At 43.5% G+C, this 25261-nt stretch overlaps 1 protein-coding gene and 1 pseudogene across 1 annotated transcript in view; both read left to right on the top strand.

Moving 5' to 3' along the window:
- The window catches only part of Plek (pleckstrin), a 60990-nt gene extending 52366 nt beyond the window's left edge, over positions 1-8624 (top strand). The window contains exons 9-10 of the mRNA XM_005366433.3: positions 7039-7108; positions 8488-8624. Of these exons, the coding sequence (XP_005366490.1) occupies positions 7039-7108; positions 8488-8624 (207 nt within the window). The remainder of the gene's footprint in view (positions 1-7038; positions 7109-8487) is intronic.
- LOC113458211 lies at positions 838-2264 on the top strand (annotated as a pseudogene).
- Positions 8625-25261: the final 16637 nt, after the last annotated feature.

Raw genomic sequence — 25261 nt, 5'->3', positions numbered from 1 at the left:
CTGGTTGCTAAGGCCATTCACAAAGAGGCTGTGTGTGAGCTGGGGCCACGCCCCTCTGTTTTGCCTCCTCCTCTCTGTCACTTTGTTCTACCACCTCCCATGCCAGTGCCTGAGTCCTCATGCCCCTTAGACCAGCCAAGACTCAGCAGTGGAAGAAAATATCAGTGCATTTGGTTAACTCAAGTTAACTTTTGTCCCATTTGAGCTATCTATCACCACTTTAGCTTCTCTTGGCATTCTAATAATGGGCTTCCTTGTGAGATTTTCACGCCTCTATCTGCCATCTCTTGGCTGCCATTCCTTGTACCCCCACTGCCCTCCCTTCTCCTGTCTTCTCTGAGCCTATTTGATCCTTTTCCCTCGAATAGCACTTCATCTTTCCCGTCACATACTCCTCTTCTTCCTTCCTTTTGTACCTCTTCCTCCTCCTTTGTGGTCCATATTCTGCTTTCTAATTTCCTCATAGGAGAGACCATGAGGGCTGTTTATCTTCCTGAGTCTGGCTAGTCTTGCTTTAACAAAATGGTCCATAGTTCCGTCCATTTTCCTAATACATGTCAATATTTTGTTTTGTTTATATCTGTATATGTAACACATTTTAACTACCTAGCCATGTAATCCAAGTTCTAGGTTGAATTATGCTGTTTCCTGTTTTTACTCTTTTGAGACCACTCCACATTGATTTAAGTAGTGGCTACCAAGCTTTACATTCTCATTAACAGTGTGGAAGTGTTCGTTTTCCTCCATATCTTTGAAAGCCTTTACTATTTTTTAAATGACAGCCATTCTGACTGGGGTGAAACAGAATCTCAACATGACTTCGATTTGCATTTAATGATGGCCAAGGACACTGAACACTTTTCCAAATACTTTTTGGCTGCTTGCATTTCTTCTCTTGGGACTGGTCAATTCATTTTACTAGCCCAGTTTTTAACTTGTTTTTTTGTTTTCTTTGGTATTTTATTTAGGAGTTTCTCACCTATTACAGATATTAATATCATCTTTGGTGTGGAGCTGGTGCAGTTTCTTCCGTTCTGCAGACGGACTCTTCACTCTGTCGATTTTGCTCCTCCGGGGTGGGGAAGGCAGGCTTTCAATCTGCTGCAGCCCATCTGCCAGTTCTTGTTTTTCTCTGTGCTGTTGGAATCCTTTTCAGGAATCGTATTCCTCAGCAACATCTTGAAACAGTTCACCTGTGTTGTTTCAGGATTTGCACTGCGATCTTGTGTCCACTCTGAGCTGACTTTCTGTAGAGTGAGAGCTATGTATTTAGTTTCAGTTCTCTTATGAATATCCAGCTTCCCCAACACTGTTAGTTGAAGATGCCATCATTTTTCTAATGTGTATTTTTGACACTTTTGTTTCAGACCCCTTGGCTATATTTTTGAGGTGCATTTCTTGGTTCTCTGTTCTATCCCCAGGGCCTGTGTAGCCATTATTTGAGTTCATCCCACCTTGATTATTATGACTTTAGTGCAACCAGAGAAATTGATGCCTCCACCATTGCTGTTTCTCTCTCTAATGTTTACTAGTTTTAGTCTTTTTGTATTTCCATGTGAATTTTAGGGTTTCCCCCCTAATTTTGTGAAGAAACCTTTACCTTCTGGTGTGTTTGGTCTCTCTGCTACTCCTGGTGCCTGGTAAGACTGGATCATTTGCGTCTTAGTACACAGAAAAGAGGAAGTATTAATTGAACAGGAGGAGGATGGCACACAGACTTCCAGCACCAAGCACCCCGGAGGACCGCAGAAAGCTTTCGATCAAGCACCAAAGGCAAGGACTGGAAAAAGTCCTTACTGTATTGGCTGTCTGGTCTAACCTGCAGAGGGTGGACATTCTGCTCAAAGTTTGGATATCACAAGCGCCGTGTTTCTATGGCTCCAGGTCGCAAGCAGGAATTCTAGATTCCAGGCTGCAATATCAAAGGAGAAGATGACGGCGGGGACAGCGACACTAGTGCTGGGCTTTACATGAATGCCTCCGAAGGTGCTGGAAAACTAATTACAGAATGTCCTCTTACACCACAGAGAAGCTTTCCCCACCTTATAAATGCTAATTTTCCAGTGGGCCCCAACGACATCCATTTCTTTATTTTTGGTCATTGTAGGGAAAGTCACAGAGCTCTAATTTGTGCTTTGAAAAATCCTGGAAAATACAAATCTGTGTGAGGGTTTGTTCAAATTTTCCACCCAGTATTCTGTCCTTGGGGCTAACAAGCCTTTAAAGGGCAATTGGGAACAGACTGGCATAAATGGGAGGTTTAATGAGGCAGCCTGCCTTGTAAAGTCTATTCAGGCTCACAGATAGACATATTGAAAAGCACTTGATAGGCTGTGAAAAGATGTACCTTCTGTGGATGGAACGCTCTGCATATATTGCTAAGACCATTTGAGCTAAGTTAAGTCTGGGTTTCTTTCATTGGTCTTTAGTTTATACGGCATCTCTACAGAGGAGGGAGGAGCATTGAAGTCACCATGTTTAGCCTGTTATTGTTTAGCCATTAATATCTGCTTTGCAATATTGGGAGCCCTGTTATTTGAAACAGATATTTATAATTATTACTGTTCTTGATAAATTTTCTCTTTATTGATATGCTATTTCTTCTTTGTCAGATTCCATATTAACTACAGCAAGTTACTCTGGGCTGCCCTTAACCTTACTAGTTGAGTTGGTCCTTTGAGTTTGAGTCCATTGTTGACTTTGCTAGTGATGTGCATTTCTTAGAGACGATAGAGAGGTGACTCTTGTTTGCTAAGAGAGCCAGCTGAACTGCCTCTAAGGGCAGTTGAAGCCATTTACCATTAAATTCATCCTTGAGAGATGCTCACTCATTCCTGCAGTTTTCTGGCCATTCTTATTGGTTGCACAAGTATTTGTCATTTTCTTTCACCCATAGTCATATCAGGGCCTTCCTGGTGGACTGCGCTGGACGTGACGGATCCTGTCTGGATTTTCTTTCTTTTTCATCACTTGGAGTTTATTCTGTCCTGTGCCCTCAAGTGAGAATGTCTTTCTTTCTCTTTGGTTTATACTATTCCTTTAAGAAACTTTTCTAGGGTTGGGATGGTTCAGTGAGTAAAGCCACTTGCCACTGAGCCTGAGTTTAGTCCCTGGGACAGGACTGACTCTTGCAAGTGCTTCCTTGACCTTACACGCATGCACCATAGTACACAGATGAACACATGTACACACACACACATACGCACATACACATACAGAATAAATATAATATGATAAAAAGAATGTTTTTTCAGTGCTGACTTGAGCACCATGAACTGGCTTATGATTTTCTTAAATGTCCTAATTTTCCATTAGATTTAAAGGATAGCATTGCTGTATATAGCAATCCACGTTTGCAGTTAGCACATTTCAGCCTTTGAAACATCATTCCATGCTCTCGTGGCTCTAAGAATAGTGATAGAGAGCTGATGTTGTTCTATGTGCCTGCCTTAAGAGAGGTTGCTTTATTCTTAAACCTTTTCAAATTACAAGGTATTAGATATCATTGTAATATTTTCAAACAAATATTGAATCAAAGTGTGTTTTAGCAGATCCTTCTTACCCCTCAACCGTCTACCCCATACCTCTGATCCCCATTGTAAACTTCCTCCCATTTCTTCTTTCATGTTTCATGAGTCTTTTGAAATCCTCCGGGGGCTGGAGAGATGGCTCAGTGGTTAAGAGCATTGCCTGCTCTTCCAAAGGTCCTGAGCTCAATTCCCGGCAACCACGTGGTGGCTCACAACCATCTGTAATGAGGTCTGGTGCCCTCTTCTGGCCTGCAGACATACACACAGACAGAATATTGTACACATAATAAATAAATATTTTTAAAAAAAGAAATCCCCCATCCTCGTTACCTATTTTAACCTCTCACAAATCATTTTCTAAATTTTTAGGTTTTATCCTTATTTATAGCCTCCCACAGGTATATTGGTGAGATTAATGTGTGAAAATGGCTATACTATCAAAAGTATACTGCGGACTCCATGAAGCTCCCATCAAAACACCGGTGCCATTCTTCATAGAACTAGCAAAAGTCAGTCAAGAGTTCATATGACATCACAAAAGACCGCACATAGCCAAAGTCGTCCTAGGGAGAAAGAACATGCCTGGAGGTATCACGACACTCCATCTTAAATTATACAACATGGCTGTAATGAGAAAGATAGCCGGATAGCCTGGCATAAAAACAGTCAAAACAGACAGTTAGACCAATGGAACGGAAGAGAAGACTCAGAAATAAGCCAACAAAGCTTCAGCCACCTGAATTTTGACAAAGGAACAAGAAACACGTAGTAGAAAGAAAAAGACAGCTTAGTCAACAAATGGTGCTGACAAAACTGCCTATTGATGTGCTGAGTGGAATTCGAGCATCTTTCGCCCTGAGTGAGAAAATTAATTGTATTTAAAACCTGAGACGCTGAGGCCAACCACGGAAAACAGAAGGGATGTACATCAAGACACAGGTTTAGGCATGACTTCTGAGCAGATCTCCCACTGCACAGGGACTAGATCCAAGAATCAACAGATGGGACTAAATTAAAATACAAAACTCTACACAGCAAAAGCAACTTTATAAGCAAAGCGAACAGACGGCCAGCAGAATGGAAGAAAGTATTTACTAGCTAGACTTCAGATGGGGGATAATATCCAGAATTTCTGAAGAACTGAAAAAAAATTAAACATGGAAAAAAAAACCCTGCCAATCAACAAACATGTTAAAGAAATGAACAGATGGTTTTCAAAAGAATAATTACAAATGGCCAATAACTCTTTTTACCAAGTGTCCCTTGTCATCCCTTGTCATCACAGAGCTACTTTGAGACAGCACCTCACTCCACTCCCAGTGGCTATGGAGGAAAGAGAAACTTTTAAAACTCAAGGATGATGAGAGTACAAACTAGTCCAGCCATCATGGAAACCGGCATGGAGTTTTCTCAAATAATTCAAAGGAGAACTACGATCTGACCCAGCTGCATCGCTTCCCAGCATTCCCACGAGACTCCACATCCCACCGCAGATATACCTGCACTTCCTTTCCAGCTTTTCATATTGTTTCTTGTCTCTGCTTTATCACTATCATGACTATAATATGTTGTGGGAAGGTTCTTCTCTGGGTATGTCAATTTTTGATCATAAATGCCCAATGTGTTTGTATGCTATTCCCTTTCTCTAGGTTTGCACTACTTTCTGCTATGATTTCGTCAAATAGATTATCTACCTTCAGTTTCTATCACACCTCTCTCTATGCCGTGGATTCTTAGATTTGGTCTTAGGACTGTATCCTGGAGTTCTTGGGCACTGTGTTCTGTTTGTGTGTCCATTTGTTTGTTTATACTAATTGATGTTGGATGTCACAGTCCCCAATCTCCTCCATCCTTGATATTTTTATTTTGCTTAGTCAAACCCATTGGTGGTACTTTGTGCTCTATTTTTTTTCTTTAGTTGACTCTGTTTTTGGTTGCTGTTTCTCAACATCCTATCTTGTTGAATTTTCTTCCTTGTCACTTTTCAATCTACATTACCGCTTTTCCGTTTTTCTGTCTATTTCCTCTGTGTTGCTGATATTCCTCCACAGGTCTTAGATCAGATTCATCTGCTTGTTTGTGAGCCATCTGAGGTCACTAATCGTTTGACTAGTAAGTCTTCATCCAACCTTTACCTACTTCAGCATCTCGGAATTCAGTCCGTGAGGGGTGCTGATAGTCTTTTTGAGGAGTCCTACTGCTTTGGTTTTGTGTTTTTGTGCTATGATCTGTGCCTTTCTTGGCTTATGTGCTGGTTCTGTCAGAGGATGTTCTTACTGAGCAGCCGGTTGAGGGCATTACTGCTTACACTGGAGGAAACAAAGTGCTTTTGGACAAGACTTCTCCATGTGGGGTGTGTGTGTGTGTGTGTGTGTGTGTGTGTGTGTGCTCTATAAACATGATTGTGTACAGGTGTGTGACCATAAACGTGTGTGAGACTAGAGGATAATGTCAGATGCTCCTCTATCACTCTTTCCTTTATTTCTTTGCAGTGAATTCTCTCTCTGAAACTAGAGTTTAGTTTGTTGTCATATTGTCCTTAGGCTGGAAGCTAACAGACCCTAGCAATCCTCCTGTCTCCACAGGTTTGGGTTATAAGGGTGTGGAGGGACATTTCCAGGTGTTACATTAGTGCTGAAATCAAATTTGGTCTTCATACAAGCGCAGGAAGCTCTCTTAGCTACCGAGCCATCTCTCTAGCCCCCTAGTAAAGCTTGGTGTTCACGTCATTTACTTGTGTCTCCTGTATTCTGGTGTTCACGTCATTTACTTGTGTCTCCTGTATTCTGGTGTTCACGTCATTTACTTGTATCTCCTGTATTCTCTGCACCTTTTACCTGCTCTGTCACTACTATTGTGAATTTTCAAAGCTCCGCCTCTCCTTTGCTGTCAGAGTAATGTCCATTTTTTCTTATTCTAATTTTCACCTTTACTAGGTTGCCAGAAAGCAGCTTTTAGTCCACCCTATTCCCCAAGGTAGTCTCCAGTTTGATATTATTGCAGCAACTCATTTTGTCCAAGACCACACACATGCTTTAACATGCATGAATAGACAATTCATCTTCCAGGACACCTGGACAGTCCCCCTAGGTCCAGCAATTCTGGCTGTTGACTGACCAAGAGGCTTTTTCCTCAACAAAAAGATCTGACTCGAAAGAAAAAAGAAGCTCGTGTCAACTGTTGGGATTGAGGCTTTGCACTGCTCACACGTGGTGTCCCGTGACTAACTCCTGTGAGCACTGACATGCTATGCCAAGGGCGAGAACAGGCAGTTCTTCAGTGGGATATAGCGACCTGAGCATCTCCAACTCTCCACTTCTTTCCTCCAGATCTCAGCTCTAGACTGGCTTGTGTGTGTGTGTGTGGGGGGAGGGGGTAGACATTCTGAAAAGCACATATGCTCTCACCTGACATGTGCCTGGCTAAGCCTGTGTGCTGTCTGCAGCAACAGGGTGAGGCAGGTCCACACTGTGTACATTGGAGACTCAGCAGCCCCCCTCTCTTCCAGGGTGAAGATCCCCTGGGAGCGGTCCACTTGAGGGGCTGTGTGGTGACGTCAGTGGAGAGCAATCCCGATGGTAAGAAGGCATTTCTGTGGGAGGGAAATGTGTCTACTGTACTCTCCCCCTGTGTGTATTGAGCTAATCAGTCCGTCATGAGACACAAACCCACATCAATGTACTGTCTGAGAACTTTGGAGGGAGTAAGTGGCGTCTTTTCTCCCGAAGAGCTGGCCTGCCTTTTAGAACTTGGGCAATGGGATGGCTTTATGGATGCCTTGAGTGTGTCACTACTAATGCTAATGCTAGAAAAATTCATCACTTCCAATCTGGCTTCTATGAAGAGCTTGGCGACAACTCCTGATGCTGCAGGTTTCCTTAAAGGAGATCATGCACTTTTCCAGCTAAGGAAGTGTTCTGCAACAAACAGAGTAAGCGGAGTACCTATAATGTGAGACAAAGCGCTTAGAGGGAAAACTACCCCAGTACAGTTGGCTGGGTCTACTACACAGACCCCTGTGAGCATGCCACCCACTGCATCTCGTCCCTGTTCTGAAAATAAGGGGCTGCACCAGAAGACTTCTGTTTTCTTGCACTCACATGCCTAGGATTGACTCATGGATTCACCGCTTGGCTGTCACTGCCTTGTCAGGTGCTGAGGATGGATGGGGTCACTGGAGAGGTGGTTTTCACAACCCAAGCCCTGTTTTCTTTCTTTTTTTTCCCCTGTCACTTGTCAGACTATTTTTTTCTGTATTGTTATGAAAATCATATTTTCGAACCCAAAATTATAAAGAAAAGCATGTGACAATTACCAGATTTCAACAGGCATTACTCTACAATAATTTGTTTGATGTGGGCTTGTTTGTCTTGATACTCATCTCTTGATAGCTTATCTTGAATCAAGAGAAGACATGCCATTTGAAAGGGAGCAAACCATGTAATCACTCTGGTTTCATCTTGACATTTTGGGTTTATTTGCCTTTTCTTCTTTCATTAAGAGCTCAGACTTATCTCTTAGTTTAGCTTATATCTACAAGACTAATGTTTGATATGGCTTGGGTTCATGATATATGTGTGGTTGTAGATATAAATACACGTGCACTTTAATATAGTGTATATTGAGATTGGCTCTTGGCTTGGAGCCAAACAAAGGCTCTCCTTCTACACCAGTAGAAGTTACTCAATAGCTGCTTTTGGCGTGCAAAGGCAAGACATTTAGCTTACTTACACATATGAAAGAAAATGTTTCTCCTTGCGTATTGCACATGTTTCTTAATGCTCATACTACACGGCTATCTTTACAAATACCGATTGTATTCTTAGGCAGTGAATCCGAATGCAGATTTTCCTTAGGACATGGAGAACCAGACATTCCACAACTCTGGGAAGGTGGTGGACTGGTGAACTGCTGAATTTCTGGCACCCACATGTTATTTTACTTTCTCTCCCCCCAGGCAAGAAGAGTGACGAGGAGAACCTTTTTGAGATCATCACAGCGGATGAAGTTCATTATTACTTGCAGGCAGCCACTCCCAAGGAGCGTACTGAGTGGATCAAGGCTATCCAGACGGTCTCACGGACTGGGAAGTAAGGCCAGTGTTCAAGTACTCATCCCCTCCCGAGGGAAGCCCACGTGTGAATATAAGCTCAGCCCATGACCTGTCCATGTCTGTGATAATTCATCCAGAAAGAGCTGGCAGTGGGAAGTGTTTGTCTGAGTGTCGCTAGCCGTGCCACCTGATGTCACCTGTGGCACTCCGCTCACTCCAGTCTCTCTGCCCCTGCCTGTCCCACAAGGCATATAATGCGTTGTGTGAGTAGACTATACAGGCTTTTCAGGCCTTGGGGCCTCTCGTGGAAAACGAAGGTATGGATTAGGTCATCTCTGAGGTGCTTTCTAGTTGAAAAAAAAAGCCAAATAGCAAATAATGCAGTATGATTATAATACCCATGGAAGTGAGACTGTCTCCACTTGTCCTGTTGGTGTCCTTTCGGGACTAAGTTGTGGCTCTTAGCTCTCTCATGCCAGGTCTTAGACGTCACCTGTCTTTGACACTGTTGCCAAGGTATACTGAGAACACTAAGAATGAGCCTTTGTTCCCTGGTCATTTAGCCGTTGCTCTTGACTGAGGTTAAGTGACGTAATGAGGGAGCAAGTTTGCTCTCTTGTCTGCTCACCCAGACACGCCACAAGAGCAGCTTTCTGTCTTCAGTAGCTGTCTGAGAAATGACCCCAAGGATGCTGGGGGCAACTGAGGGTCTTCCAGGTGCTGCAACTGCCTAGGTCAAGGTTTGAAAGTCTCCCCGTGTTCTTTTCTAGAGTGTTATGCATCACTTAGTGTAGGTGGAGACCAATTGTTTGTTTCCGGGCTGCCCAGACCTGAATAATCACACAGAAACTATATTAATTACAACACTGCTTGGCCAATCACTTATTGTACTGCTAGCTAGCTCTTATATCTTAAATTAACCCATTTCCATTATTTTATGTTTTGCCATGAGGTTTTGTTGTAAGGTTCCCGCCTAGGTGGCTATATGGCGTCTCTTTGACTCTGCCTACTCTCTCACTCTCTCTCTCTCCATGTGTATATATATATATATATATATATATATATATATATATATATATATATTTATTTATTTATTTTTTCCTGCCTGGCTTTGCTCTGCTAAGCGATTGGTTGAAATAGCTTTTTATTAACCAGTGGTAATAAAACATATTCATAGCATACAGAAGGGAATTGCACATCAACTTAGAAGTAGAAGGCGACCCCTAAGCCCTGGAATTTCTCTTGAGGTTTACAGAACAGTGGTTCATACAGGATCCTTGAATGTGTGGGAGGCCTGGGCAGCTGTCTGGCTAGTGTGTCTCTCTGCAGAGTGGGCAGGACTGGATTGCAAGGCAAGCTGAATAGATTTTAGACCTACACAATGTCAGCACTAAAGGCCCGGAATCTATTGCAGTTTGTGGTGGAGGCCGTCAAAGCCACGGAACTCCTTCAAATCTCCTTAGGCTCAGTAGTACGTAGTTCTGTAGTATTAAGGGCAAGCAGCTTTCGTTTGGGCTCTGAGAGCTTCCTGGCCCTGTTAAAACGTAAACTTGTTTGTAATTTTTCATTCTGACTAATCACTATTTATCATTCCTGCTGCAAAGTATAAAACAAAGTATCCATGCAAAGGTGTATTTTTCTTTTAAAATTATTATATTATCATCATCATTATTAATGTGCATGGGTATTTTGCCTATATGTATGTATGTGTACCATGTGCCAAGCCTGGCTTCTGCTGAGGCCAGAAGAGCACATTATTAGATCCCCTTGTGCTAGAGTTGTGGCTGACTGAGCCCCCATGTGGGTGCTGGGAATTAATCAGAGGTCCTCTGGAAGAAGAGCCAGTGTTCTCCAACACTGAACCATCTTGCCAGTCCTGGGAATATTTTTTCTAATTCCAGGTTTAGTTCTGTGGGCTCAGTGCAGAAAGGAGAAAACATTCTTGTTGATCCTATAATTCCTTTCTGCATGCTGTCAATTCTGCTGCACTGGTCATGCTGCTCTGCCTATTCCCTGCATGCTGTCAACTCCCCTGCACCGGTCATGTGGTTCTCCCTATTCCCTACGTGCTGTCAGTTCCCCTGCACAGGACATGCGGCTCTGCCTAGTCTTAGATTATTTTACCAATGGCCAAGGGGCAAAGGACTATCCTTTTTTTTTTTTGACTCCTCAGCACATTATCTTTGTAAAATACACACAACAGTTTATTTAGAGCTCATCTTCAAATAACTGTCAATGTAGAGTCAGCCTTCTGTTCTGAAATATTGATTTATTTGAAATATTAAAATATATGATTTAGCTCAGTGTCTTTGGGGGTGATTGCCTATCTTCAACTTCACTCCTTTTCTGCAATTCACTTTCATCTTCTGAATAGTGGTTTATTTTATTTTTCAAATCATTTGCATACACTTGTCATTTAAAACAAGACAGAAGTCAGGAACTGGAGACATGGCTCAGCAGTTAAGAGCAGTTGCTATTCTAGCAAAGGACTGGGGTTCAGTTCCGAGGCCCACACACTGGCTCCCAACAGTCTGTAATTACAGTTCCAGGGAATCCAGCACCTTTTTTCTGGTCTCCAATGGAACTGCAGACATGCAGAATATATGCATGCATATAGGCAAGCTCTCATACATATAAAGCAAAAATAAATACGTCTTTTTAAAAAGTCAGTTTACTGTAGGGTATAATAAAAGCATAGCCACACGGATGAAGTTTAAGGCAGAATGCACGTCTTGTTTTAACACACACCATCTAGAATCTGCAGACAAATGAAGGACCCACTGGGTTCACACAAAGGTCTTCTTCCTTAGGGCTGCTAAGCACGCTGCAAGTTTAACTCAACTGTCACGGAGTGACTGTTTTCCCTTGGACTTCAGTTGCACAGTAAAGGCTTCCTAATGTAAGCAATTGCCTTTTCTTGAGGAGAAGTTGTCTCTTGACGAGACAGTTAATCAGGTAATAGGTAAATGTGATATTCATATTTGAACAACTTTTGCCTTGCAAATAAAGCTCAGATCCTGTTGGATGCAACAATAAGATGACAGGCACGATTTGAACTCTGTCATCAGGGCCACTGCCCTCACCCGATGCGTGTAGAGGGTGTGGGAGCAGATGATTCTTCTTTAGGACAATGGATGCCGGCAAGAGAGACTGACCAGTTTTTCACTCAGTTTTCTAACTTAAACTGGGAGGACAAGAAGTTGTTTGATTACCAACCATAGCGGTATTAAGAAATAATACATTAGCCAGGTATGGTGGCATATATGTGTAGACCCAGAACTTGTGAGGTCGCGGCAGGAGGATTGGGAGTTTAGGGTTAGTCTAGGCAACATAGTGAGACCATGTCCAAAAATCACCGAAAGAAGGAAAGAGAAGAAAAGGAGGAAAAGATAATGAAAGGCGGGACATGTCATATGACTGACAGGGAGTAAGGCAAATAAAACATCAACTAAAAAACTAAAACATGCTTTGGAAGTCAAAATGTTTAAATCTGACAGCATAGAACACAGTTCTGATTCAAGGATCAATGTTTAGTTACACACACACACACACACACACACACACACACACACACACTGGCTGAAACTGCACCATAACAAATGACTTTCAAAACAGAATGAGGAACCTACTTAAATGAAGACATCAACAGTTGGTCAGCACCTGTCAGGAGACACTAAAGAAAGCTAAATAGAGGTTTTGGGCTGGCGCTGCCTCTGCCCAAATGTGTCTGTCCCTGACCTTTTGGGCAACAAAAGAAAATGGAAAAGTTTCAGACCTTATTTTGTGTTCCCTAAACACAAGGTTTAAAAAGCCAGGCCGGATGTGTTAGGAGAAGCAGAGGAAAGGGCAGTGGAAAAAGAAAGTAAGGAGGAAGTTCAAAATGGTTAAAAGTTGCTTAAAAATAAGCCGTGTGAAATTACACCCTCACTGTGTTTGGCTCAGTTTCAGCCAAGGGAAACAAAAATTAGAAGTCACTGGGGGAGACAGAGCAGGTGGGAGGAGCCGCCCTGAGGGGAAGCACACAGGGATGTTTATGGGGAGGCTTAGTCTGTGGGCCAGGCACCTGGGGTCAGGGCTGGGAAGCAAGCCGGTGGCTTACTGAAGTAACAGCCTCTCCCAATCAGCTTCTGTGCTAGTCAGCCTTTTGACACTGTAGCAAATGCCTCAGATAAATCAACTTAGAGACAGAAAGGTTTCTTTCTGCTCACAGTTTTCACCCACAGCTGTCTGGCATCTAGTTTGGGGCTCTTGGTGACTATCTCACATTAGTGGGGAGCAGGTTCTGGTTGTGGGTGCCACCGGGAACCAAAGAGAAAAGCAGAGGAGGATTCCTCTCCAAGAGCATGTTTCCAGGGACGGGAAGACCTATTAGAGCTCTTACAGAGTCTCCTGCCTCCTAACACGGGAACCCAAGACTTAGCTACATGGGCCTTTGGGGACCGTCCAATTCAAACTGTGGCAGGCTTTTGGTTGCTAAAATGAATTGGTGTTGCTATTAGGACCAAATGAAGCAGCATGTGTAAACAAGCTGGCCTGTGCGGACACATTACAAACCCTTTCTTTCACCCTTCTTCCATAGAAGGCTTCCATGGCAATCTAAGGTAGCGGGCAATGGTTTTCAGCTTTTATAATCTGAGTCAGAGTTGCCTAGAATTCTTTCGTTGAACATTTCTGTACAAAGCTTGTTCAAGATCCCCGGGCCTTTAGTCAGAGGCGATTCAAAGCCCAGCTTGTCTGACTTCTGAAGCATGTACTTAAGCTCCCTGTCCTGTAGTGGATATAATTGGCTCTTGCCAGCTTCGGGTACCTCTCTTGTGTTTCCACAGGAACCCTATAAACTGTGCCATGGCTCCTGTCTTATCAGTTACAGCAGCATTTCCTGTTAACACATGGCCAGCCCTGACTCTGGGTTCTGGGCTTCCGTTGCCTAAAGGGAAACCTCTATGGTCAGATACAGCTAAAGAAGAGGTTCCACAGCATGGGCGCTGGATTTGAGCTTTCTGGAGAGTCTACTCTCTGACATGTTCTTGCAAAACATTCCTTTTTTTGTGGACAAATTAGGATGTATTTATACACACGTACATTGTGTACTCATGTGTGTACTTAAAATGTTTTAAACTTCAAAGTGTTCACACATATTTAGGGTAAAAACTACTACATGAATAAAATCCGAGTTTTATCCATAATAAGAAAAAACATAACATAAAGATGGGGAAACTTGCCCAAATCTCTGTGACTGGAAAATAAATACATGAAAAAAGTGCCTGGTATCATTAGCCATTGGGAAAATGCTAGCTGAGGTCACAGTAAGACAGGACTAGAGACTTGGTGGCTTGCATTTACTAACAAAGAGTAGCGGGCTGAGTTTTGACAAATACATGGAAAACTGGAACCTTTACATAGCACGGAGAAAGTACAATAGTACAGTCACTGTGAAGAACAGCTTGAGGGTGACTTAAACCATTAAACATACACCAGCTTCTCTACTCCTTGATCTACATTCAAGAGAAATAAAAGCTTACGTCCATACAAAACTTTTATGCGTGTTCATCATTTGTAGTTGTCAAAACAAAAACAAAAAAAAATGCCCCGGATATCCAAAAATAAAAGTTAATAGAAAAGCACAGTGTATAGATCCATACAATAAGACACTACAGAGCAATAAAAAAGAAGTGAACTCTTGGTATGCATAGCAAGGGTAAACGACAAAACAAGTAGGCTTGTTGAAAAAAGGTACATGTTGTATAACCGCAATGAAATTCTAGAAAGTGCACACTAATCTGTACTGATAGAAGAGAGGTCAGTGGGTATTTGGGCATGAGGAAGAAGATAGAAAGGAGTGGGCAGAAGGAAGCACAGAGGAAGGAGCACATGTTTGAGAGGAATGAATACCTGTGTCTAGATGGCCGTTAGTGTTGCAGGGACACAGGAATGTCGGCCCTTGCTAAGTTGTGGGTTGTAAGTGCCATCTGCCGTGTGTCAGGAGACTTTGTATTTGGGTTCAGTGTGAGTAGTCGCCCCTGAATCTCCTTGCCAACTCTCTCATATCACACTTGGCATTCTTGAGAGAGTGGCTTGGGGGAAGCCAGCAGGATATAAAGAATGCTTGCTCACCTTTGGTGAGGTAGCAAAGACCTGAGGGTTAGATGTGCACAAACCAGGACGTTTGGAAGTGTGATGTTCAGGCTGAGAGTTCTTGCCTTTTGAATATTCATCAGATGCCCCCCCCATTGCATTTGACCTAATGGCCTTCCAAAAGGTGTCAGCCTAGGTTCCTGACTGCATAAGTGCCATATGAGGGCATTTGAGGCTGTCTTTACCAACTAAGAACTTTGTCTTACTATAAAAAGGACACAGGTGAACGTGGAAGGAAGTGGATTTCTGGGCCCATGTGTATGCGTTGGTGATAAAGCACTTGTGTGTCACGTATAAGACCTTGGGCTCAATCCCTGGCACCACCCAAAATTGCTTTTTAAGACAACCCGTACCCGAAACTCCTCAGGTTTCCATGCCTTGCTGTGAACTGCTTCTTTACTTTGAAATTAGAATGCAGAAAAGAGTTTTCTTATTCGGCAATTCTGGTCAGTTAGCTTTGGCTCAGTTTCTTTTAACTGGAGAAGCTCCCTCTGAGTGGCATCTCAGGAAGTAGATGGCCAGATGTGTGCAGACTCATGAAGCTGACCAAGCTCAGGGAAGACCAGAAAGAAGTCCGTGCAGTGGGTGGGATGGTGAGCCCAAGGGCTCAGGAATCCCCCTCTGCTTTCGATTAGGTGTGGGTGAACACAGTTCTCGGGGCGACACACTTCCAACCACACATCAACTGGGAAGCAGAAGCTTTTAAAGCGATTCTGAATTTTTCTGTTTTCACCATAGCAGAGAGTTATTAGAACCAACTCCCCCAGCCCTGCATATGAACCTGTAACAGTGAGATAAAGACAGACATCTACTTTGCATTGTGGGCACGGGCTGAGGATTAAGAACAGTAAACAAATTAATGCTGCTTCTCATAGTTCTTGTACTCTTAGTCTGGGAATTTCCTAAAGTGGGGATAAGAAAATCATGGTTTATGGCATGCCATCAACCCACACTGGAGACATAGTGAGCAGGAAACAAACTCTGTGTTTTATGATGAGGTAGTCTGCAGTCATGGTTACCTCACCAGCACCCTAACTATGCTGACTTCATTCACTCTGTAAGAAGTAAGGGAACAGATATAAACTCATGATCTTGCTCTTTGACATCTCATTGAACCCTATTTTTCTCTTCTAGATTCTGCATCTTCAAGTCCAATAACTTAGACAGCATTATCAGAAACAGAATCCCATCTTACCATCCTGTTAAGGGTCCACTTGAGTGTCAGAAATGACATGTTATGTCATGGCACATCCTGGCATGCTATGACATGACTAAGTGGCATGCCACTGCGGATCTTTCTTTTATTGTCAGTGTATTAACACACAAGGGAAATTTTTTGTTTTTTGCCTGTTTTATTTGTGGATTACACCCGAGGCAGTGTACGAGCAGAAGACTCAGGACCCAGTCGGTTCATTTGCTTCTTGTCTTGGTGACTGACCTAGATGGTTGGCAGTGTGCCTTCTTCCCTTATCTGGCTGAACTTTCAAAGTCTCTTTGGCCACTGCAGGGAGGATAGACTGCAGAGGGTAAAAGGTGAAGCTAGAAATATGATGAGAAACGGATGAATAATTCATTCAAGGAACAACTGTGACTTAGGCCAGACAAGGTAATCCTGCAATTGTAAGAAGGGGTTCCATTTGGAATACATACTGGTGGCGGCCTCATTAACAGGACACAGTGAGTCATGTGCGAGGCATGAGTGAGGAGAAAGACAAATGGACGGTGATTCTTGCATGTTATCTTAATTATTGGATGAAAAGTGGAGCCATTTGCTGAGGAAGGAAGATGGAGACGTGTGGATTGCTTAGTGCATCCTAGTAAGACTGCCGCCAACATATAGTCTAAATGGACCCTTACAGACCTTGTCTGGTCTAAGTCACTGTTGTTTCTTGAGTGAATTGTTCATCAGCATGTCATATGTAAGAAAACAATCCCAACCCCCAATCCTATACGCTACTTTCTACATAGAGCAGTAGCGTATAGGATTGAGGGGTTGTTTGCTTACATATGACATGCTTTGATTCATTTAAATAGGCTTAAATAAATGGTAGGGACCAAATGAAAGATGTCTCTTCTAGGGAGAACTGAGTCTTTGTTGACTGACTGCATGGCTATGCCAAGCTCAAAGGCAGCGAGAGACATCCCTTACCTTGAATTGCTATCTGGAGAATGGAAACTGAGATCTTAGCAAAGGGGACCAAGATGTAGGTGCTTAGATATGGGTTCTGGGGTGAAATCTAAAAGCCTACGGGGGTCTCATATGTTTTACCTGTGTAGTGCTTCCTGTTGTTATGCGTGTCTCTTTGTTATGCGTGCTTATGGCACCAATGTGATTGTGGTTGCTATTACACAGTTGTGAATAGAAGCCCCAAAGTCAAGGCTGTAAATGCAAGTTTCCTCCAACTGCACTTGAATAGAAGCTAAACAACTTTGAGGTCCTCCGCAGTCTGGTCGTGGCACAGGCGTAGATTTAAGTGAGCAGTGAACAGGATGATCCTAAGTGCTCAGCATCAATGTGTCAGGTGGCAGGCATGTGTAGGGTCAAAATACTACGTACCTATGTGTTTGGTAAATATGCCCCTTTTCAAAGTTTATCTGTAGGTGGCACTTGAAATATAACAATGTTGTATTTATGTGTGAGAGAATGGAGAGGGACCCAGGCTACCTTCTTTTCTTCTTTTAATATTATTATTATTTTTTATTTTTCTAGACAGGGTTTCTCTGTGTAGCGGAGCCTGACCTGGAACTCGCTCTGTAGACCAGGCTGGCCTCAAACTCACAGAGATCCGCCTGCCTCTGCCTCCCAAGTGCTGGGATTAAAGGCCTGAGCCACAATGCTCGGCTTTCAATCTGCCTGCCTTCTTAAGAACTATTTGTTAGCTAGGCAGTGGTGGCACACGCTTTTAATCCCAGCACTTGGGAGGTAGAAGCAGGTGGATCTCTGTAAATTTGAGGCCAGCCTGGACTACACGAGTTAGTTCCAGGGCAGATTCCAAAGCTACAGAGAAAAGCTGACTCAAAAAAAAAAAAAAAAAAAAAAAAAAAAAAAAAAATTGTGACTTGGATGGTTTGTTGGCAAGGGTAAAGATGGTATAGTTTGTATAGGCATAGAATTGCTGGCAAGTCTTCTTGGGGAGAACACCCACAATTATTATCACTTGAAGAACGTCATGTTTTCCTGAGATTTTTGACGGCTATTTACAGGCTATGTAGCCTGGACCAAGAACTATATCAGATATGTTGTTTTAAGTATTGTTTTATTTCATACTCACACTAACCCTTTTTATTATGGTTGGGCAGATGAGGACACCACGGATCATCAAGGTGAATCTGACTGGCCAAGATCCTGCAACCGGGGTGATGGAGATGGAATTCAAGGCCGGATTCCGAATTCTCAGTTGGCACTGTGTTTTGCCTTCACTCTCCTCTCATGTTTCCTGGGTGTATAATTTTAATCTCCCGTTTATTTAATATTCTCCGTAGCAAGCCTTGTAGAGCTGTTCTTTCCCCCCAGCACTCAAATAAAATGATATTGTGCCTATACAATGTTCCATGAGAAGTGTGGAGTTAGCACAGATTTTTCAAAAATTCTCAAGGTTGGGGAGAGCTAGCTCTTCCATCCTGAGCTTTTCATCATCATTCAAGCTGAGTTCCCCTTTCAGTTTTCTTATCACTGCCCCCTGAATAAAATAATTACCACAACATTCCATGTAACGTCTCAGCCTACCTGTGCTCTTCCTCCCTTCCGCTCAATGTCATGTCTCTAGATGGACAAGAATGCCAGCTGGACTCTTAGAGGAGGTGATTCCAAGGTAGGATAAGGTATGAAAGAAGCTTATTGAGAAAGGGAAAGGCCATGACTAAAACAGACAAAAGTGCAAGGAAGTAGAGACCGGGCGAGGAGACTCCCATTAAAATCTAACAAGAGTTGCCCTAGAAAGAATAACTAAGGGCACCGTCCCCTGGCAGTGCTTTGAGCAGTGTATGGGGTCCTCCATCTTGGGTGGAGCAGCGAGCCAAGGTGATAACATAGTTCTGAACTCATGAATGGTAGTGAATGGTCTCTAATTGTTCAGACTGAAGGATCAGAGCCAAGGGCTTCTAGGGAAGAAGCATATGCATGGACATCAGGGAATGGGTGGAAAGTGTGAAGACATGTGTGTGTCATATCCTAATGTCCCCAGAAGCTTCCACCCCCGAATCATTTGGCCTGTTGTGTGAGTCGGCCCTTGTCTGAAATTCCCACAGCAGTAGCACAAAGGGAACATGAATGAGGTGGTCACAGCGGTGGATATAGAGCTCACATACAGGGACAACAGCCCTGGCTTCTGCTTTCCAATGTTAATGGAGCTATTGCTACCTCTGTGGGTCCACCATGTGAGCCGCGAAGCCCAGTGCTGAGCACTGTGTGGCATTCTTTAAGGGGATCAGCAAATCATTTGGTAAGCCAGGCACATGTCATTCTGAATGTTCCGTCCTTGCAAGAACAGACTCTGATTCTAGCTACAGATTTCTCTTTCTTTTTCAGAGTGCTTGAATTATAGACAAAGTGTCCACATACGCTAACATTTAGTTAGAGGGTTATTCTAGGTGAGAAAAGAAAATGAGGAAATAGACCCATAAAACAGGTTTAGCTTTCTGCTAGCACATCCCTCCATTACATGATCTCCTTGAGCTCATTAGTTACCCAATCTTAATGCATGTTAAGATCATCCTTCTTATAGATTTCTGTTTCTGTGTTTTCTACCATTTATTGTCTGGAATAATTTCAAGCCTCCAAATAGGCTTCCCTACCTCACAACTACCTATCTAGTATATATATATATTTGAGCCCAAAACCCCGTGTGAAATGTAGGTCCCTTCAATAGTTAATACTGCTTATTTTCCAAACCTCAGCTCAGCTCCAACTGTGCTATTGCTTGTGCCATGGGACACAACGTTGCTAAACTGTAGCGGTTAATAATGCCAACTTGACTAAACTGAGAGATGCCAAAGCCGAGAAGATCAGTTTAACACATTTAACACATCTATAAATATGTTCATAGAGCGGATTTTGAGAGCTAATTAATTCATGATAGCTCTGATTAAATGAATGGATAACTTAACCCATGCTAGATTCAAGATTGCCGGGAGACTGCGGCTGGAAGCTCTTCTCTGTCTTGTCTGGTCCCGCAGGTCTGGCTTCTCTCCTGCCCACTGGGTCTCAGCATCAACTTAGAAAATAATCATTCAGAGGCTAATATATTAAATATAATTGTTTGACCAATGGCCCAGGAAATTACTGGCTATCTCTCTCTTATAAATTAACCCATTTCTTCTGATCTGTGTGTTGCCACATGACTGTGATGTTGTCTCTATTCTGGCATCTTTCTCCTTAGGCTGCTGCTGGCATCTCTCTTCTTGGGCTGCTACATGGTGTCTCCCTGACTCTTCTCTCTCCCTGTATCTTTGTTTGGACTTCCCACCTCGCTATATTTTGCCGGTCTATTGGCCCAAACAGCTTTATTCATTAATCAATAACAGACACACATATACAGAAGAACTTCCCATATCAGAAGCTGGTATAACTCTGCTAGCTGGAGGAAGTAGGTCAATGTGGTTATGTCTTTGGGGAGCTATATCTTGGCCTCCCCTTATTTCCACTCTGCACAGATTCCTGTGTGCCGTAATTTACCTTGCCCTGGTTCACCCCCCTCATTAAACATGGTGGACTGAAACCTTGGAATTTGCAAACAACAACAACAAACCCTTCTTCTAAGTTGTCTTGGCAGGTATTTTGTGATAGCATGAAGAAGACCTAACCTGTCAAACACATTCATTTTTCTAAAATACAGGAGTCAGATGGGATGGGAAACTTAGTAAGATCTTATATTAAAACAGAAAGTAACCAAAGAGCTGGGAGGGTAATAAGAATCTACCGGTGAAGTAGTGATATGACTATCATGGGTGTAACCATTGGCTTTCTGGGGTCCACTGCACAGGAGAAAATTCATGTTCGGTACTATACTTGGTCATATGTCTGTGTCCGGGGCAGGGTATAGACCCTACTAGGTAGGCTATTACTATTGTTTTGCTAAATAGAAATAGTGTGTCTATCACATCACCTTCTGAAAAGACCTCTGGTGTCTGTGAGCCTAATAGTCTAAGAATGTCCTCTGACAAAATCCAATGCCCATAATAGAGATTTCTCTACCTTCCTGTAATCCTCATTCTAGTGATATTTTGTGTGATTTAACAAATAAAGCTTGCCCGAAGATCAGAGTGCAAAGCTAGCCACACTAGGCAGTCATGCAGGCCAGGCAGTGGTGGTGTACACCTTTAATCCCAGCAGCCATATTAGTTACCCACAGAGGCCAGGTGGCGGTAGTGCATGCCTTTAATCCCAGCACTAGAGAGGAATAAAAGACAGGATGAGACAGGAACTCTCTCTCTTTCAGTCTGAAGCTTTCGTAGAGATAAGAGCTCTCTAGTGGCTTGGCTGCTTTACATTTCTGATCTTCAGCTTGAACCCTAATATCTATCCTTGGGTTATTACCCAACACCTCATAACCTACCTGGTGTTTCTACCAATGTATTTGAAAAAAATTCTTGATTTGTGACTTTGTTCTTTTGCAGTAAAAATTTATGTATGTGCTACAACACTGTAGCACAGTTTTGGGGCTAACTTCAGTTCATATGCCTAAGCCATGGTCACTCATATTTGACTCTAGAATAAACTCTTATTCCTGTGAAGGTCAGAGCTGTCTTTTTGTGTGAACAGTGTGGATGCCACTAGAGTCCTCCTCCCTTACGCTATGCCACTCTCCATCTCCTTGTTCTTGAGTGGATTCCTTCATAACAAACTGGCATTTGCACAGAAGCCACTCTCCTGGGTTCTGTAAAATGCTCTTGTGAGAGTGTACTCTTAATTCATGGAGTCCACGTTAACTGTTGGTTGGTAGCATAGCATAATTGTAGGGCACAGGTAGTGTCTACAGGACTACTGAATGGGAGGGAAAGTCCCACACACTTGTCAAAGCGCTATATGTAAGCAGATTTAAACACCGTTTCTTCTTATAGGGGTTGTGACCTGGGAAGCTGAAGGAGAGAACCAACTTTATGTATTTTCCATAGCCTGAGCTAGATACATCTGGATTAATGTACAAAAGGTGAAAATTTAAGCTGTTTACTTAAGACGAGTATACTTCTTTTATTTTATATGTACTTTCTATAAAATTTACTGTATTTGTTTTCTACTGCTCTTTTTTTCAATGTATTATTTTTATTGATTATTCACAATTTCCACGTAATGAACCCTGATCTGTTGCAGCCTTCTCCAACACCTATTACCTCTGTTCTGCCTCTCTCTACCTCCCACCCACTGCTCTGTTCCTCCATCTTCCCCACTTCTCTATCTCATGCTTATGCGTTAAAGTGGCATTGCAAACTGCAGCATGCCACATGGTATAGTTTTGATCAGCTTTAGTGCAAATACTCACTACAATGAGTTCAAGGTTTCTAGCTTCTGAAGCAGCATAAATCCTGGATCATTGCCCAGATTCATCTCGGATAGCCTGCTGTTGCCCAGTCAGGGTGGTCTTTCGGTTCCTCAGTGCACCTGAGGATAAGATCAGCTCCCGGCCGCCAACACCTACCTATGGTGCTGGCTGACCAGAAGCTCACCAGGCACTGTTTGCAGCTTGTGTGCAGTGCCTCAAACTCATCTCCCATCTTCCCGGAAGGGCGAGCAGCCGGGCTGCAGTTGTAGTGGCTCCATGATGTCCCCCATGTCTTCAATGCTCCCATCCTCCCACTCTCTATTCCTCCATTCCCCTCCAAGTGGGCCTCAGGCAGCACTGTGGCCTGTGTTCTCCTCCCAGCATGGTGAGCAGCAGGGGCGGCTCCATTCTACATGCTGGCATTTTCTAATGGCACGTTTTTATCTGCTGGGGCCATGCTCTCCCGTACCCTTCCCCAACACGTCTCTAGTTCCGCGTTCTCAGGCAAACGCATCGACTCCACCATCTTTTCTTTGGGAATCCACTTTTAAAAAGCATCTTCCCATCAGACCTGCCTTTGTGTTGTGGTTGTTCCAGAGATATAGCAGGCTCTGTAGACGCCTTCTTGCAGCAGGGCAGAACTATGGCTTGGACTTGGGTGATGTGGGAGTGTTATGTCAATCTGTTGATTTCATTGGTTAAGGAATAAAGAAACTGCCTAGGCCCCTTGATAGGCCAACCCTTAGGAGGGTGGAGAAAACAGAACAGGATGCTGGGAGAAAGAAGTTGAGTCAGTGAGTCGCCATGGTTCTCCCACTCCAGGCAGATGCAGGTTAAGATCATTCCTGTTAAGCCAGCTCGTGAGCTACATGGATATTAGAAATGGGCTAGTCCAGGTGTGAGAGTTAGCCTAGAAAAGGCTAGATGTAATGGGCCAAGCGGTGTTTAAAAGAATACAGTTTCTGTGTAATTATTTCGGGTATAAAGCTAGCCGTGCAGGCGGCCGGGTGCTGGGGACGCAGCTCTGCCGCTCTTATTTCAACACTTGGGTTTCACAGGCTGATGGATGAAGGGATGTCGTCGATTGATAAATAACCAGACCAACTCAATATAAAAGCTTTAGTTTTTAATAATTGAGGGAAAACTTACACGACCAAAGATCCCGCGAACACCAGGAGCGCAGGGAACCAAAAGAGAGGAGGAGCAAGGGCATGTGGATATTTGTATCTGTTAAGTGTGGCCCCAGGGGGAACACACCTTAAGCAGCATGTGATTGGCTGAAGTCCCCCATCAGATGGAAGGTGTGGGGGGGGTGATGGACTGTCTTGGCAGTGGCATCTCTCACCCGTGCACCGAGGCCTGAATGGCCGCTGCGGGTCATCAGCCATCAGCTGTGGGCTGTGTAGGATACCCAGAGCTAGGGTGACAGGGAGACTCGACTTGATCTCCACTGCTAGTCTATTAGAGGAGCTGTGTGTGCCATGGCCCCCCTGGCTCTGCTGCTTTTCTTCTATTGCTCTTTTAAGAAATTACCACAGTATGTGGTTTACGATGATGCAAATCTACTTTCTTCCAGCGTTGGAGATTGTAAGTCTGAATTGGGTCTCAAGATGTGAGCAAGACTACGTTCCTCGGCAGAGTCCGTTCTCTTTTTAAAGTTTACAGAGACAGCCCTCATTCCTTGAGAAAGTCCCCAAGATGGCCAGTCTTGGTTGTCAACTTGACTGGACCTGGAATCAACTAAAATGCAACTTTCTGGGCACTGCTGTGAAGGTCTTTTTTTCCGTAAAATTATTTGAAATGTAAAGACCCACCCTAAATGTGAGCGCCATCTAGTGGCCTCCCGGATAAAACAACATGGAAGAAGGAAATTTTACCTGCTTGTCCTCACTCTTGTGGACTAGTCCAGCTATCCTACTTCGCTGATATCAGAATCGGCTTCTAATATGGGTTTCCCATGACTGATGACCAGCAGCTCTTCTGGAATCTGCCAGGCCTTTCTTGCCAGATTGGGACTGCCGAGACACCTATCCTTAGGAACTGAGCAACTACTGGCTTCTTGGCTGCTCCCGTGTGAGACAGCCATTGTTGAGCTACCTGGATCCAATCCATTCAATTCCTTCTTAATATAAAATTATTTAATCAGTCCCCCTTCCGATTTCTTAGCTAGCAATAGCCAATTGGCACTATTTCCCTGGCATAACTCACCTGCCTCCCTTTCTCCAATTTGAAGACTGCTGGGGAGGTCCAGGATTCTTTCTATATTAGTTGCACTTTTTTTGGTGACCACAACACCTGGCAGAGAACAATCAGTATAAGGAAGGGGAGATTTACTTTGGTTCCTGGTTTCAGAGAGTTTCAATCTATCATAACGGAAAAGGCAGCTCCAGATACGCCAGTGTGGGGGGATGTATGACATAGACCCATACCACAAGAACATTTTCTCAGCTATGTTCAGAACATCATTACTCACAATAGTGAGAACCTGGAAGTGACCTAGATGCCCCCCAACCAAGGAGCAGATAAGGAAAATGTGGTACCTTTACACAGTGGAGTGCAACTCAGCTGTAAAAATTAATGACCTCATGGAATTTGCAAGCAAATGGATGGAACTAGAAAAAAAAATCATCCTGAGTGAGGCAACCCAGACCCAGAAAGGCAAACATGGTATACATTCACTCATGAGTGGTTATTAGGAGTAAAGTATAGGATAACCAAACTGCAATCTATGGCCCTAGAGAGTCTAGATAACAAGGATGGCCCAAAGAGGATACATGGATTTTCCTGGGAAGGGGAAGTAGAAAAGATCTCCTGGGTAAACCAGGAGTGGGGATGGGGGGATGAAGGGATGGGAACTGCAGGGAGCAGGTTGGGTGGGCTGGGTTCAGGAGGCAGGCTGGAGGGGGAGAGTAACAAGAGACATCCTAATGGGGGCATTTTGGGGTTAGGGAGAAACCTAGCTTCAGGGACACCCCCAGGAATGCACAAGGATGATCTCCAACTAAGACTTCTAGCAAGTGTTGAGAGAGCGCCTGAACTGACCATTTACTGTAAGCAGATTGGTG

This window comes from Microtus ochrogaster, unplaced genomic scaffold (assembly GCF_000317375.1).
Source record: "Microtus ochrogaster isolate Prairie Vole_2 unplaced genomic scaffold, MicOch1.0 UNK9, whole genome shotgun sequence".
Classification (NCBI taxonomy): domain Eukaryota; kingdom Metazoa; phylum Chordata; class Mammalia; order Rodentia; family Cricetidae; genus Microtus; species Microtus ochrogaster.
Note: the sequence above shows the minus strand (reverse complement) of the source record. Positions and strands in the feature narration are given on the sequence as shown.